The 13,953-nt window shown below is 46.6% G+C and overlaps 1 protein-coding gene across 39 annotated transcripts in view; it reads left to right on the top strand.

Annotated features, from left to right (window-relative positions):
• Positions 1-1,226: 1,226 nt before the first annotated feature.
• TCF7L2 (transcription factor 7 like 2) overlaps positions 1,227-13,953 on the top strand; it is a 197,825-nt gene continuing 185,098 nt past the window's right edge. For 9 of the 39 annotated variants that reach the window (XM_057530837.1, XM_057530840.1, XM_057530842.1 and 6 more), the window contains exons 1-3: positions 1,229-1,939; positions 2,217-2,283; positions 2,493-2,617. In XM_057530837.1, coding sequence (XP_057386820.1) covers positions 1,751-1,939; positions 2,217-2,283; positions 2,493-2,617 — 381 coding nt within the window. In that variant the 5' untranslated portion in view covers positions 1,229-1,750. Of the gene's footprint in view, positions 1,940-2,216; positions 2,284-2,492; positions 2,618-13,953 lie in introns of all 39 variants that reach the window. The other 30 variants (XM_057530854.1, XM_057530855.1, XM_057530850.1 and 27 more) reach the window with 6 other exon arrangements.

The following is a 13,953-nucleotide window of genomic DNA, read 5'->3' as shown; positions in this document are numbered from 1 at the left end:
CTTTCCCCCTTCGACATAATTTTCTTCCCCATTTTGTAGCAAATCAATCTGCTCCCCAGGAGAGAGCCTAAAAATCAACAAATACCTGCCTCAAACCTCAGGTTTTCCGTCTCCTCCCAGAGGTCTTCCAGCATCAGCTGGGTTAGCAATTTCCTGCCAGAGCCATCTACATCTTGATTATTTGGTCAGTCTTTTGGGGATTTCATTTCAGACCCCCTTCCAGAAAGACTCCAGACCCAATGATCCCAAGGGTTGGTGAACTTTCAGTTTTGTTTTCCCTGGCGGTGTTAACGCCCAAACTTTTCACCTCCGAAGTCAGAAAGGACTTTGAATCCTAGCTTATTTCCTACCACCTCCAAAGTCAGTTTAAAAAAACAAAACAAAAAACAAACAACACTTTACATTGAAAAGAATCATGTATTTTTCCTTAAGGATATTTTTAATGCCCTTGACAAACACTACAGTATTTGATTGTTTTTTGGATGAAAAGTCATCTTGGCATATTTATTCTAGTGAGACTTAAGATTTAATGAAATGATTCACTATTAATAAACAAAAAAGGGGAGGGAAGACCTCGTGGGTTAATAGTTTCTTTCATTGCAGATAACCAGGAACTTTGCCCAGCCCTCCACTTCCCCAAGCTCTCTGAAAGTGGAGGGTTGATCTCTCTTTTTGACCACTTCTCTTACATCCCGCCCAAGGGTGGCTGATTCCATTGCTGGCTTAACCACTAAGCACCAGCCCGCACCCCTTCCCCACAATACTCTCCTCCTTTCCCCCTTCCTTAAGACTTATTTCTAATATTTCTAAAGTGCACTTTTTCTGGGCCTCACCCCATCCCCGCCCCCCAAGTGGGCTTTCCTTCCGCCTTCCTCGGCTCGGATTCCTGACGCGGTCGCCACCCCCTTCCCCTCCTCTCCTACTCCGCATTGTCTTTCTGAAGCCACCCCCCTCCCGGAGCGAGTCCCCGTTCCCTCGCCCAGACTCCCAGGCTCGCACACACTCAGCGCAGGCCTCTCCCCCTGAACACTCCTCCCTCCGTCTCTCCCCCCCTCCCCCGCCCCTCTCCTCCTCCTCCTCCTCCTCGTCTCCCTCCTCCCTCTCCCGGCGCCCGAAAGGATCATTGTTAGCCGCCCCCGCCCCGCCCACCCCGGCTGTTTATTTATGCAGACGTCACCGGGCCGGCCCCGCCCCCCGGCATCTCATTAAGCGAGTGTGTTCCTCTCTCCCTGTCAATAATCTCCGCTCCCAGACTACTCCGTTCCTCCGGATTTCGATCCCCCTTTTTCTATCTGTCAATCAGCGCCGCCTTTGAACTGAAAAGCTCTCAGTCTAACTTCAACTCACTCAAATCCGAGCGGCACGAGCTCCTCCTGTATCTTCGGCTTCCCCCCCCCCCTTTGCTCTTTATATCTGACTTCTTGTTGTTGTTGGTGTGTGTGTTTTTTTTTACCCCCCTTTTTTTATTTATTATTTTTTTGCACATTGATCGGATCCTTGGGAACGAGAGAAAAAAGAAACCCAAACTCACGCGTGCAGAAGATCTCCCCCCCCTTCCCCTCCCCTCCTCCCTCTTTCCCCTCCCCAGGAGAAAAAGACCCCAAAGCAGAAAAAAGTTCACCTTGGACTCGTCTTTTTCTTGCAGTATTTTTCTGGGGGGGGGGGCAAAACTTTTTTGGGTTTTTTTTTTTTTTTGGCTTTTCTTCCTCCTTCATTTTTCTTCCAAAATTGCTGCTGGTGGGTGAAAAAAATGCCGCAGCTGAACGGCGGTGGAGGAGATGACCTAGGCGCCAACGACGAACTGATTTCCTTCAAAGACGAGGGCGAGCAAGAGGAGAAGAGCTCCGAAAACTCCTCGGCAGAGAGGGATTTAGCTGATGTCAAATCGTCTCTAGTCAATGAATCAGAAACGAATCAAAACAGCTCCTCCGATTCCGAGGTAGGAAAAGCCCCTCGGGCTGGTGGGGTTCTTAATCTATTTCCTGGGCTTGGCAAATGTTGCTTAAAGGGGAGAAATCGGGGCTGGGGGCGGCGGCGGGGCGCCGCGGGGCCGGGCGGGCGGCGTGTGCGTGTGGTGCCACCATTGCAAAAACTTGTAACCCTGTTTTTCTCTCCCACCCCAAACCCCCCCACCTCGCTGATTCTTTTTCTCCCCCTTCTCCCCCCTCTGCGTGGCGTTTGCCCCTCGCCCTCCCCACCTCCACCCCTCCGGGAAGGCGGAAAGACGGCCTCCGCCTCGCTCCGAAAGTTTCCGAGATAAATCCCGGGAAAGTTTGGAAGAAGGTGAGTACGCCCCGCGCGCCCCGCAGCCGCCGGGAGCTGTCCCCCGGGCCCGCCGCCCCGCGCGCCCGGGCCCTGCGCCCCGCTCGGCCGGGCCTTGCGTCGGCCCGGCCGGGGCGTCCAGCCACTTGGGGCACTTTCTAAAAAGTTTCTCCTCGCTCTCTCCCGCTCCGCGCGGCCGCCGCCGTCCCCTCGCTGCCCCGCCATGTTAGCGGCCAAGAGGCAAGATGGAGGGCTCTTTAAGGGGCCACCGTATCCCGGCTACCCTTTCATCATGATCCCCGACCTGACGAGCCCCTACCTCCCCAACGGATCGCTCTCGCCCACCGCCCGAACCGTAAGTGCCTCCGCGCGCGGCCCCCGCCCGCTGCCCGCCCGCCCTTGCCTCCCGCCCGGCCCCGCATGCGGCCCCTGCCCTGCTCCCTCCCTCCCTCTACCCTCCCTCCCCGCCTCCTCCCCTCCCCGCCTCCCCTCCCCCTCTCGTGGCCCAGGCAGCCCGAAACTCTCCAAACTTTTCTGCCTTTTGTGGACTGGATTTGTTTGCACTTCGCCATGTTCTTGCTTTCAGTTTGTTGCCTCGTGATGTTGGGGAGACTTTTCTTTCCAAGCAGGGCTTTGTTGGTTGGGGGGGAATCAGAAGAACTTTTTTTTGCGCTCTGATTCCCCCCGCCCCCTTTGGTGGTGGTGTTTGTTTCTTCACCCTGGGAAGATGCCTGTGTGGCTCTTTCTTTTCTCCCTCTCCCTCTCTCTCTCTCTTCCTTCCCTCTTCTGTGGCGTCTTGGGCTTTCCCCGGTTAACCCCTTGGCTGCCGCTGCCGGGGACTGAGTGATTGGGCTGCGCCCGACGCGCGGGGTAGAGTGGATTGTCCTCCAGGCGTTGGACTTGAGAACTAGCGGGCGCGCGGAGCCCGGGGCCTTGGAGAAGCGCCTCGCCTTTCTCTTTCGGCCGCTTATTTGTTTAGCTTTATAGTGGCGATGGCTGGCTCTCAGCCCTCCTTCCCTTTTCCCCTGGAAGGTCACGCTTCCAAGACTGGTTCTACTGCAAACTTGGGGGCTCTGGGCTTCCTTTTCTGGGGCCACCCCGCAGGGCCGCGAGCGCCCTGGGCGCCGTGGCGGGCTCGGCTGCCCGGCGCGCTGGCTGCGGGCTCTCCCGGGCCGCGCGGGGTGGAGAGGCCCCTGTGGCCGCGGGTTTTGGTTTGTATGCAGCCGGGATGGCCTCCTCCGAGCGGACTTGATGTATTTCTAGGGAATTTTGGTGCCTTGGGATTTATAGCGGGATCTGCGCTCGTCAGCTTCCGAGAAGGCCCTCAGTGGGCCCTGGGGGGGCCAGAGACCAGGTTGTGCGGGGCCCAAGGGTGTATAGAGGGTGAGGGAGGCCGAGGGCTCCTTTCCTTCAAAGGATTGGGCTGCTGATCGCGGGCCACCCAACTTTGGGGGCTCCAGGGCGGCGCGGGGTGCCAGGCTCCGGGGGGGGCGCTTCCCGCGGCGTGCGTCCCGCGCCCCCCCGTGACATTTGTGAATAAGGCTCACCCTCTTCCCCGACAGGCCTCTGCCCCCTGCCCTCGCCCTGAACCCCCTCCCCCCATGCCACCCTCCTCTAAAAACCCTGGATTACGAATCTCTAGACGCAATCTCTAAACGTTTGTGCCCGGCTTCTCGGAATTGTCATTTTGCACCCTCTCTGGTTTGGTCCCCCTACCTCTTATTTACACTCACTACTTCTGTTTTCTTTTCTTTTTCGGTAACTCGAGATAGCAATTTGAAATAGTGCACCCACTGTTCAGCAGCCGTGGATTCGGTGCTTATGGCCGAGGGCTTGCCGGACGGGAGTCGATCAGATCTACAAGTGTTTTTAAGCATTAAAATATTAACTATCAGGTTTGACTTGTTTTTTTGGGCCCTGGCAAAAATGGCAAGGGCATGCTAGACCGGTCATTTTTTATGGCTAGGACAGAGAAATAATTATTACCCTCCCTCCCCCTCCCGCGCGCCCAGGCTTCTGCATGCTTGGGAAGCTGGGAGAGTGTTTCAGCTCGACCTCCTCCTGCAGGGCCAGCTCTTTCAGGCGGCGGGGGCCGGGCAGTGGGGTTGCAGCTGTAGGGGAAACATAGTCCGGTTACGTTGTATTTTTCTTGGGAGCCTGTGGGCATCCTGAACCGGGAGTATTCGGCTCAGAATCGGATAGTTTGTGTAATAACCAAGCCGACCAAGCGACATTCCGAAGTAACCCTGAGAATTTCTTAGTCTCCTCCCCTCCCCCTACGATGGAAGCCTCTCTGGTATTATTTTAAAATCCACTTAGCCATCTGAAAGGCCATCTGAATATTGAGCTTTGATGGCGGGCTTGCTGGCCTTCTTGACTCTTTGCAAACTCCTGTCTGTGACCGCTGGCAATCTTGCCGCAGGATCTCCTGAAACTCCAACAGTTGTGTTGCGCTGTAATTAGGAAACAGGGAAATTGTTAAAGGTAAATAAATGATTTCCCAGTGCGAAAAGGATGGCTCCCAACAACCCGTCCCCTTTGTGGGCACTGTAGGAATACTCGGCGTCTAGTTATTTTAATTGTGGACATAGCGGGTGGCCTGATGCTGTGACATCAGATGGAGTCTGAGAAGACATTTCTGAACTCAGGAGGCAGTTTTAGTATTTGCGTGTCAAACACCAACAGACATCTTTAGTGTGCACAGGCCCTTCCTTCTCCTATCTGTTACCTGGGTTAGCTGATGTGCTCCAGAATTAAGGTTATTTAAGCCGGTAAGTAGAGCCATGGAAATGAGGCTGAGAGGCTGTTGTGTGTCACTCCTGACCTCTCCGATCAGAGGGCCGGCTTGCAATTCCAGATTTGATACAGCTGCCGAAGGAATCTATAGGCAAGATAGCGGTCTTTTCATGCTCATCTGAAATTCTTAGTGCTTCATAGAGTGTGTTTTTGAGGGCAAGGTGTAAAGACAAATTAGCTGTATGTTCTGTTCTCTTCCGGACCCTCCTTGGTGGTGGTGTTCTTTTGCTACTTATTTCTGTTAACTTATGAGTGTACCTGTAAGCAGTTGCATCCTTTAAAAAGCAAACTCTATGGATTCCTGATTTCTGCTTTTCTTTTTAAGAACGTAAAGAATTAAGGAGTATCATTAAATGGGTTTGTGATGAATAATATTTTATCTCAAGAATAATGCTTTAATTGCTGGAGACGCCATAAAGCTTGATAGTAATAATTTTATTTTAAAATGACAAAAGATTTCTGCATCACATTAATTTAGCCTTTGATACAGTAATAGGAACAGCTTTTAAAAAGATTTGAGTACAAAAAAGCATTAAGGTGAGAGGTCTGGTTAAGTAGATGGGAGGTGATAGAACTGCAAATATTAGAATTGTGGTAACATTTGTATATACCAACGATAAGAATACTGTTACCATATTAAAGTAGATAGGAAAGAGTAGTTTTACATTTCTTTTTCCCTCCTGCCAAATTAGAATATGGGATATGGTGGCAGAAATTCCAGTTAGGTTTGAAATTCTTTTTAAGGGGTTGATTATTAGAGCTTTCGCATCTTCTTTGATCCAAAGTTATTTGCTTTCCAGCTGAAGCTGTTTGCTACTAGGTTGAACAAATAAATAAGCAGCATCTTGAATTCATTTTTGAACTTGGAATCCAGTATTTAAAGGAAACCAAGAGGGGCCTATTCATTGGGGTTTTATTTAGCCGGGCAGCAACTTCTCTTTCTGCCTGGTGAAAAATGGATGTTTTCTCCTCGCTCAAACAGCGTAATCCTTTCTAATACAAAAGATTTAGACCTCGGAGTGTGAAGGGTTAATGGTGGTCCTTCCCCATTGTCCTCCTACCCCCCACCTTCACCCCTGATTGTTTTGACAACACTTTTCAAAGTGTGACATTCCAAGCCCCTACATAACAATGTAATATTACTGTAATTACACAGGTCATTACATTTTAAATAGAGAACAATAAAATGCTTATCGCCCTGAAAAAGAACAGGTGTTCTTGCCCTTCTTTGGTATTTATGCTAATTGTTTTTCATCTCCTTCAGAAATATTTATGGCAAACATGTTTAGGTTTCAGTCTCAATGCAAAGTATTAATTCCGTGCTAATCTTTATAGGTTGGGGTTTAATGTCTGCAGTTTGGGTTATGGGCTCAACATTCACCCAATAAGTCATATTTTAATGATTATAAATTTAATATGCCAGTGCTTTGCAGTTTGTTGAAATGAAAGCTTTCTGAAACCCCAGAAACAAACTATGAGGCAGTCGGGAGCCTGGAGTGTTTATCTGGAAGAAGTGTTTTTGGAAACTTTTGACTGCTGAAGGGAAGTAGCTTTCACTGATGCCCCCTATCTGATTGAGAAGAGATTTGGAGGAAAACAATCCCCGCTCTGGCTAGGAGTTTTCCACCTTGATTTTAATTTTACTGATATGGATTTCATTTAGGGTCCCTGCTGGAAGCTGGTCAGCTTTCTGTTTCTTAGCAAGCTGTGAAAAAGTTACAGGAAAGTTTCTGGGGGCTGGCAGATCAAGAATGCTGTTCTGTTAGCAGCGCAGGATAACTGCAGTTCTGCACGCTATTAAAAAAATATTTGCTTTAGAAAACCAGCATTTTAATAGTTGCACCAGAGGCTGTGCTTTTAAAGATTACAGTAGAAGTCTTTCCAGGTTTTGAATGCCTCGTCACATCCCACGAGGTGCCTGCGTGCTTGCGAAAAGCGCCTAGATTTCTTGGTGGAGAAATGTTGGTGCAACTTCTCTTACACATGCACAGGGGGTAAACTAGAAGGTATCTAAGAGGATTTTACATTTTGTCAGATGTTTCACAACAGGGGCCCCCGAATCACATTAAAAATGCACTGCAGAGAAAGGACAGCTGCAAATTTTTGTGTGGACGTGTGTTTCTGGACCATGACTAAAACTCCGAGGACCTTTTCCCCAGCTGTCTGGAAGTTCTGTGGAAGTTGGTTTATTGGCAGTGAAGTCTGAGGCAACCTGGATTTAGCAGAGGCTCTCTCCTACACAGGAAATAGATGACATTATATTGGGGGAAGGGACAAAACTTCAGGCAAGGAGTGATTTACTCCTTTTTTGTTTTTTTAAACCATGGCGTTGCCAAATAAATAAGCACTTTCCAGGGAAGTAGGTGTAAGCTTTTTAGTCTTGGTGAGTGGAATTAGATAATATCTTTAACCACATTTATAACTGTTTCGAGGTGACACATTTCAGAAGTTTTGAGGAGCGGGGTGAATCAAATCCTTGAGGCTTTTATTTTTGAAGGGGGTGTGTTGTGGGCGTCTGAGTTTCTTCTGGGAGTGGATATTGGCAACGGTGTAAGTAAATCTTCAACTCTGACTTAAAATTGAGCACGTTTGTGAAGGAAATGGTTAATTTTACAACCAAAGGCAAACTTGCACCTCGACAGGTCTGCTGAAAGAAATGTGCCCCAGTCCTTTGCTGGCAAGCGCCACCAGGTCATAAATCCACAGGCTTTATTTACAGCCCATAACACTTATGAATGTTAAGATATTTGACGCCACGTTGGCCTTATAATATTCGAGGTCCGCAGACACTGGCAGTAGCTCAGATTTCTCTCACTAATTATAAGCAATGAGATGGGGGTGGGGTGTGGAGAGCCCTTCGCAAAAGCTGCCCTCTCCCCTCCTCTGACCCCCATGCCTACAATCTGAGCTTACTGAGACAGGCACCCCCTCCTCCTTTGGCAGCTGACTTGTACTTTTCCTCCAGGCTATTGTTACACACTTTTATAAAGAGCACTTTCAGTAATGGAAATTCAGTTGGGTGGGTGGGAGAGGCTCGGCCCAAATGCCTTTTTTCAAAAGCAAAGTTGCTCTAGGTGTTTGCATCTCTTTTCCTTTTCTTCTGGCTTCTCCCTTTTTTCCTTTCTTTCTTGCCTTTTTTTTTTTTTTTTGAGACCCTCTTGCCTATATTGTGCATATTTCCCAGAATACTTAAAGAAACCTGATATGGGAGACGGGTCTTTAATTTATACGAAGGGAACGTACACACATTGCATAGTGCGCTAGTTAACGTGAGGGTTTAAAAAAAAAAAAAGTGCCATAGAGTGAGGAGAGTTGATTAAAAGAATTAATAGATGAGAAAAAAAACATCCAGATTTACCTTGCGAGTGGGAAGGCCATTCATTTGGGGAAAGTGCACTGGTATCTGGGGGAGGAAGCACAGAAAAGTAGCAGGGGAGGAAGAATAAATGCTTGCCTGAGAAAGATTAGAAAAGTATAAGAAGATGGGACAGAGATTTGGGCCTGAGGAAATGGCTTGATTGAAATTAGGGATTAGAAGTTTTTTATGAGAGGTAGAAATACCATGGGTAGGGGGGGTGGCTACTTAAAACTATATGGCTCTGCTCAGTAAAAACTGGTCCCAATCCACTTTTCACCCAAAGAGCTCTATCCAGCAGCAGATAGTATTTCATGTAAGTTATTGTGTGAGGAGCTGGGGATGGGGCATCTGTGGTCAAGACCCCGATGTGACAGAGAAGGCCAATTAGCCTCCTGATTTTAATTCGTTCTTAAAAAAGTGGGCTTTCTAGTGTGTGTGTTACAAACGGACCACCTGGTAAAGGGGGAGTGGGATTCTGAGGTGTGTGGGTAACTGTTGAGGGGGGTGGGAGCTGATCGCACTGTCCTTGCAGGCCGGATCCTTCCTTCCATCCAACCCAGACTTCAAGACAAGAGGCCGAAAGGTTTTATTTTCTAATCAATGGAATGCAGAAACTTACTAGCCCTCAGGGACAGATATGAATCCCTTAACAGCTCATTACAAAGATGGGGCTGTGGGATCTTTGAACGGGTTATCAGCCCTGGTGTTCTTCGGTTTTCCCAGGATAGGTTTTTTCTTCCTTGGGCACATCTGATTTCAGGCTGGTAATTCGTCTGTAATATTTTATTCTTTTCTTTTTTTTTTTTTGGTCATGAAGTAGCTCCAAACAGCTCGATCTACAGGGGGAAGGAATAGTTATTAGTGGGATCAGCTCTGAAGGAGTTAAAATTGCTTGCTAAAGTTTGGCATCATGAAAATAAATTTGAGGCCTGGTAGACATTAGTAAGGCACAGCACATTTACAGAGCTTAATTAGTACGAACTGTAATTGTTCATGGTCTGCCAGAAGAAGTAATGTTCAGGAAAAGTGGAGTCCTTCTCTTGCAGTCTTTAGTTTGAAACCGATAAATCACTTGCATATTTGTGTAGTGATTCAAATGGAGCTAAGACCTCTCCCATCCCAACATGTGGTAAATTGTAAAGTCAATGAATTGCAGATGTAGGCTACAGTGAGATTCTCTAAGAAAATGCAGAATGAATGGGAAAGAGTGATGCTATAAATATTTACTGAGAAGAAAACTAGGTTCTTGCGTGCTGGACCAATTATGATGTACTAAATATATTAGCAAAATGCTTAAAAAATCAAGAGGATTTGTGTGGGTCTTTGGGTGGGTTGGTTGTTTTGGGAAAGTGAAATAAAAGGCACTATGTTATTGTCGTGTCAGTTTTATTAAGCCTGAATCACAATGGCATACCCAGGGTAGGACACATGAAACCCACATTAATGCAAATTAATTCGTTATGAGTTGCAGCGCTGTGACTGCTAAGTGGAGTAATGATGGGGCATCATTTTAAGAGTGTTAGTGTAGCAACTTTTAATGAAAAATGCTGTGTTAGGAACATGTCTCAGCACTTTAGCCCACGTGTTTTTATATGCTGGAAATGTGTTTTGGACAAGAGCAGGAAACTTGCTTCACTTTATTCTCCCCTCCCCCAAACAGTTTAAGAAATGTAATTATGTTTTGATGTTTAAAGAAAATCATCTAATTTTCCCTCAAAAAAACCAATCCAAAAATGCCCATCACCATAACCAAGTTCAACTTCCACTTATTTCTTTCTTTCTTTTCTTTTTTTTTTTGCAAGAGACTGCAGCACAAAGTGGAAAAACAATGAATGTAGCATCCCCCCATAGACCTATAGATATAACTTTATTGAAGTGATTTCCCCCCCCTTTTTTTTTCTTCTTAGAGGATTTTGGTCTCAGGCAGTGTTGCAAGTCAATACTTCTTTCCCCAAATGTGAGTAGGTGGATGTGTATGAAAGCTGTAAAAGTTAATGATCGTTCTCTGACTCATAGCTGATGGTTTCAGGTTGAGGAAAAGAAAAGAAAAAATTAATGAGGGTAAATAGACATTTGATGGAACGTTGAGACAGTAGGAGAGATTGTTCCTGTGTCTAAAGGCATGTGTTTTGTTGCAGCAGAATTTCTGAAGGAGAATGCCAGGAAGTGAAAAGGGGTTGCCTTTGTTAAGTTGTTGTTGTAGGAGGGTACAGATGTTCCGTGTCTGGATCCTTGCAGGAATGTTTAAGCCTTCATACCTAGCAGTCAGTGCTGGCTTTGCCTTCCCTGTGGAAGTTAGAAGTCCCCTTGGCATCTTTTAAGGGGGCGGGCAGGCACCCAAAGGCCTGGTCAGAAGTTTATTTCCCACTAAATGTAAGAGGCTCCCAGCATAGGGCTGGGGGTGCTGTCTCTGTCCTGCAAAATGACTGGTGACTTAAGAAAAAGTCTTAGATATACTTAAGCCTCTATTCTGCCTTTTATGCTAATGACATGGAAATTAAACTTCAAGTGCCTCACGGTGGTAGCTACAGGGGAGAGGAAGGTGGACCAAAAAATCCCCCAAACCAAAACCGTTTAGGAAATGAATCTGAATTTCTTCTTCTTCTTTTTTTTTTAAATAGGAAGCTTGGTGATTCATAAAACTGGAAATAAAGCAAATGCTCCCCGCTCTTCTCAATTTAGTGGAATGAATAGGCATACAAAATTAATCTTCATCCTACTGGAAGTTTAAAACCCAATGTAGTGTTCCAAGTTTTTTAGTCGCCTTTGAGGATGAGATCTCTGTGATTGAAAAAGCTGTTTCCCTCTTCTCCCCTCTCTGGGTATCTCTGATGTCTTGTATCTGAAACATCAAATTTAGGGCCAGTAGTAGTGATTAGAAATGAAATCAGAGACATCAAGACAGGATTTCTTGATAAGGGAGGTGGTTGATCGTAAAATGTTGGTTTTTGAATTGCTGGAAAACGTAGGCAAGGCTGTGCTGAGCACCACCGCGTCTCCATGGCTCTTCCTCTGGACCAGGGGGGGCTGGGTCCCCGGGAGGTGTTCCAACGGGTGGTTGGGTGGGCTTGGCCACTGTAAACAAGCACACAGGAAGGGAAGGTTTGTTTTGTTGAGAGTTTCACAGGAAGGCATGACATGAAAAGTACCTTGGAGTTCTCATTTGGTGCTGCTTCAGGATGCCTGGGGAGGGGCGGGGCAGGGGGGAACCACGTTGAGGGTGTGTTGCGGGCCCGGGTACAAGAGCCACAGTTGCTGGATGTGGAAATGACGCGCAGCGCTGCAGGTGGCCAAGAGCAGGGGTGGTCCCAAGAGTCCAGGCCTGGGGGAACCTGGTTCTTAACTCAGATGAGCCTTAGATCGCCACCTAAGATCTCTCAAGCGCCCCTCATCTTCCAAAAGCAAACAAACAAACAAACAAAAGCACAAAGGGCCAACCCTCTCTTGCTCTTTCTTCTAGCTTTTTACGGAGATAGAAATAAATTATTGTTCCAGTTTAGAATGCCAAGTTTTTACTGGGTCCTTGTATTTTATCATTGTCTTAAAAAGCTAGACTATAATGAACAAGGCATCTCTGTGTTTTACAGAGATGGAAAAAGCAGTGTTTAAAGGGTGTGTTTTAGAAAAGAGTATTTGGGAAAAGAGGGGATGGGAACCCAAAGGAGAAAGGGGAAAATTGTAAGTCTTCATCGCTGTTGCTGGGGGAAGTTTAAGCTCAAAATCTCTCCAACACAGTGGGTACTGGCTGGGAGTGAAGAGCTGATTGGAGCTTGTACCGTGTGGATTTATGAGCTGGTGGCGGTTATTCTGTGTGCCTGGATACCTGAGGAGGGGAGTTATGTTACTTGGGGATGTTAGATTGGTGTGTGTGTAGGTGAAATTAACTTTGTCCTACCAGATTCTTAAGGACCTTGCAGCTGCATTTTTACTGTCTTAATTGTAGCATTCTCTCTGGGGTTGTGTTGTTGTTTGGGTGGTGATGAACGTGAGGGTTAAGTGTGGAACCGGACAAATGGAAATTGAATTTGGATTAGCCACACTTTCATTAATTTATTCAGAAGGCTGGGATTATATGAAATTTTGTTTCCACGACGTATACTTAGTTATCAGGTGTCCATTCGATTTTAATTGATGATAGGAGATTTCTGTGGTTACCCTGAGTGCAAGATTGCCTTAGGGCTCCGCAAGGTTTGTGGGAAGAAAAGCTTGGACAAGTTTCCATTAAGCTCTGAATCAGGCAGTTGGAAAATCGCAGCATAAAACCGGCTGAAAGTGGGGGACGAGGTTTTAGTGTTGCCTTCTCTCCTGAGCAGGGGAGTCCCCCGCTCCGACAAGAGCTGCTCTCAGCCAAGAATTCCAAACTCGCAGAGGAACCTATCCCTCGCACAAAAGTTGTTTTAACACAATGCAGAATTGTCACAGTAATTAGTGCGATCTCCGCTTACTGACTGGCAGTTTTCACAAAAAGGACAGGGGGGCCAAGGGGGCAAATTCATCTGTCTTTTTCAGTGACTCACTTTGGATGAACTGCTCCTGAGTGTGTGTGTGCAGGGGGGGGAGTGCTGTGTGCGTAGGGGGGCTTATCTCAGTGGCTCAGCCTTTATCTTTTGTTGTTTTAGGGAGTGTGATTCATTACTCTGCTTTGACAGGTAAAGGAATATATATATTTTTGGCCCACCTTTATTGTGCCCCCTTTTAACTTTGATTACTATTATGTTTGGGAGCAAGCAGACTCCTAATATATATACAGGCGGTGTGTTTTTGTTTGTTCACTTGGAGCAGATACAGTGATCTCAGAACCCACTATATCCCCAACTGGGAACAGTACAGCCTTATCCCATGAGCAGTATGCATTTAGGCTATTTAAAAAATTTCATTACTACTGGGTTGCGTTTAGTTTGAGTTGGTTCAGAAGTTCTTATGTGAATTCCTTTTTTTTCCCCCAAAAATAAAAACCTGTATAAACTGAATAATTTTTCTTGCAGGGAGCAAGATACAAAATAATGGGGTCTAAAGAACAGCTATACAGGAAGGTTCTGGTAATAGTAATCGTACAGTGGTAGTAATGGCAATAGTTTGCTATAGTAATACAGATCTGTGTTTGGAAATGTAACTGATTTGATTACTGCTGCGAGGGAGATGGGTAGTGATTTCATAGGACCGTGTGATTCTTCATCATTTGTTCGTTTATGGCCAATTAAAATGCATTTTCAGATATTGTTGAGACCTTTTAGTGTTTGTTGTATTGTTTATAAAATAAGTCAGCAGATGGTGTTTGTTCTCCCAATTGGTAGGAGCCCAAGATTAATAAGTACTATTTGGGAAAAGAAGAATTTGGAGAGGCCTCTTGGTATTCCTTTTTATTTGGGGCTGCCCATTTCTTTGATGGTAGATCTATAGGGCTTCAGAGGGAAAGGCCCAGGAGAGACTTTAGCCTTGTGCTGTGGAGAGTCTGGGTGAACCAGGGATGTACCTTCACCCAGGGGCCCCCAAAGAGGTGGTCTTTAGAAAACTCAGTGGCTCTTCGGCACTGGTTG

The sequence above is a fragment of the Balaenoptera acutorostrata genome, chromosome 16 (genome assembly GCF_949987535.1).
Source record: "Balaenoptera acutorostrata chromosome 16, mBalAcu1.1, whole genome shotgun sequence".
NCBI lineage: Eukaryota > Metazoa > Chordata > Mammalia > Artiodactyla > Balaenopteridae > Balaenoptera > Balaenoptera acutorostrata.
This window is presented reverse-complemented; position numbering and strand designations above follow the sequence as displayed.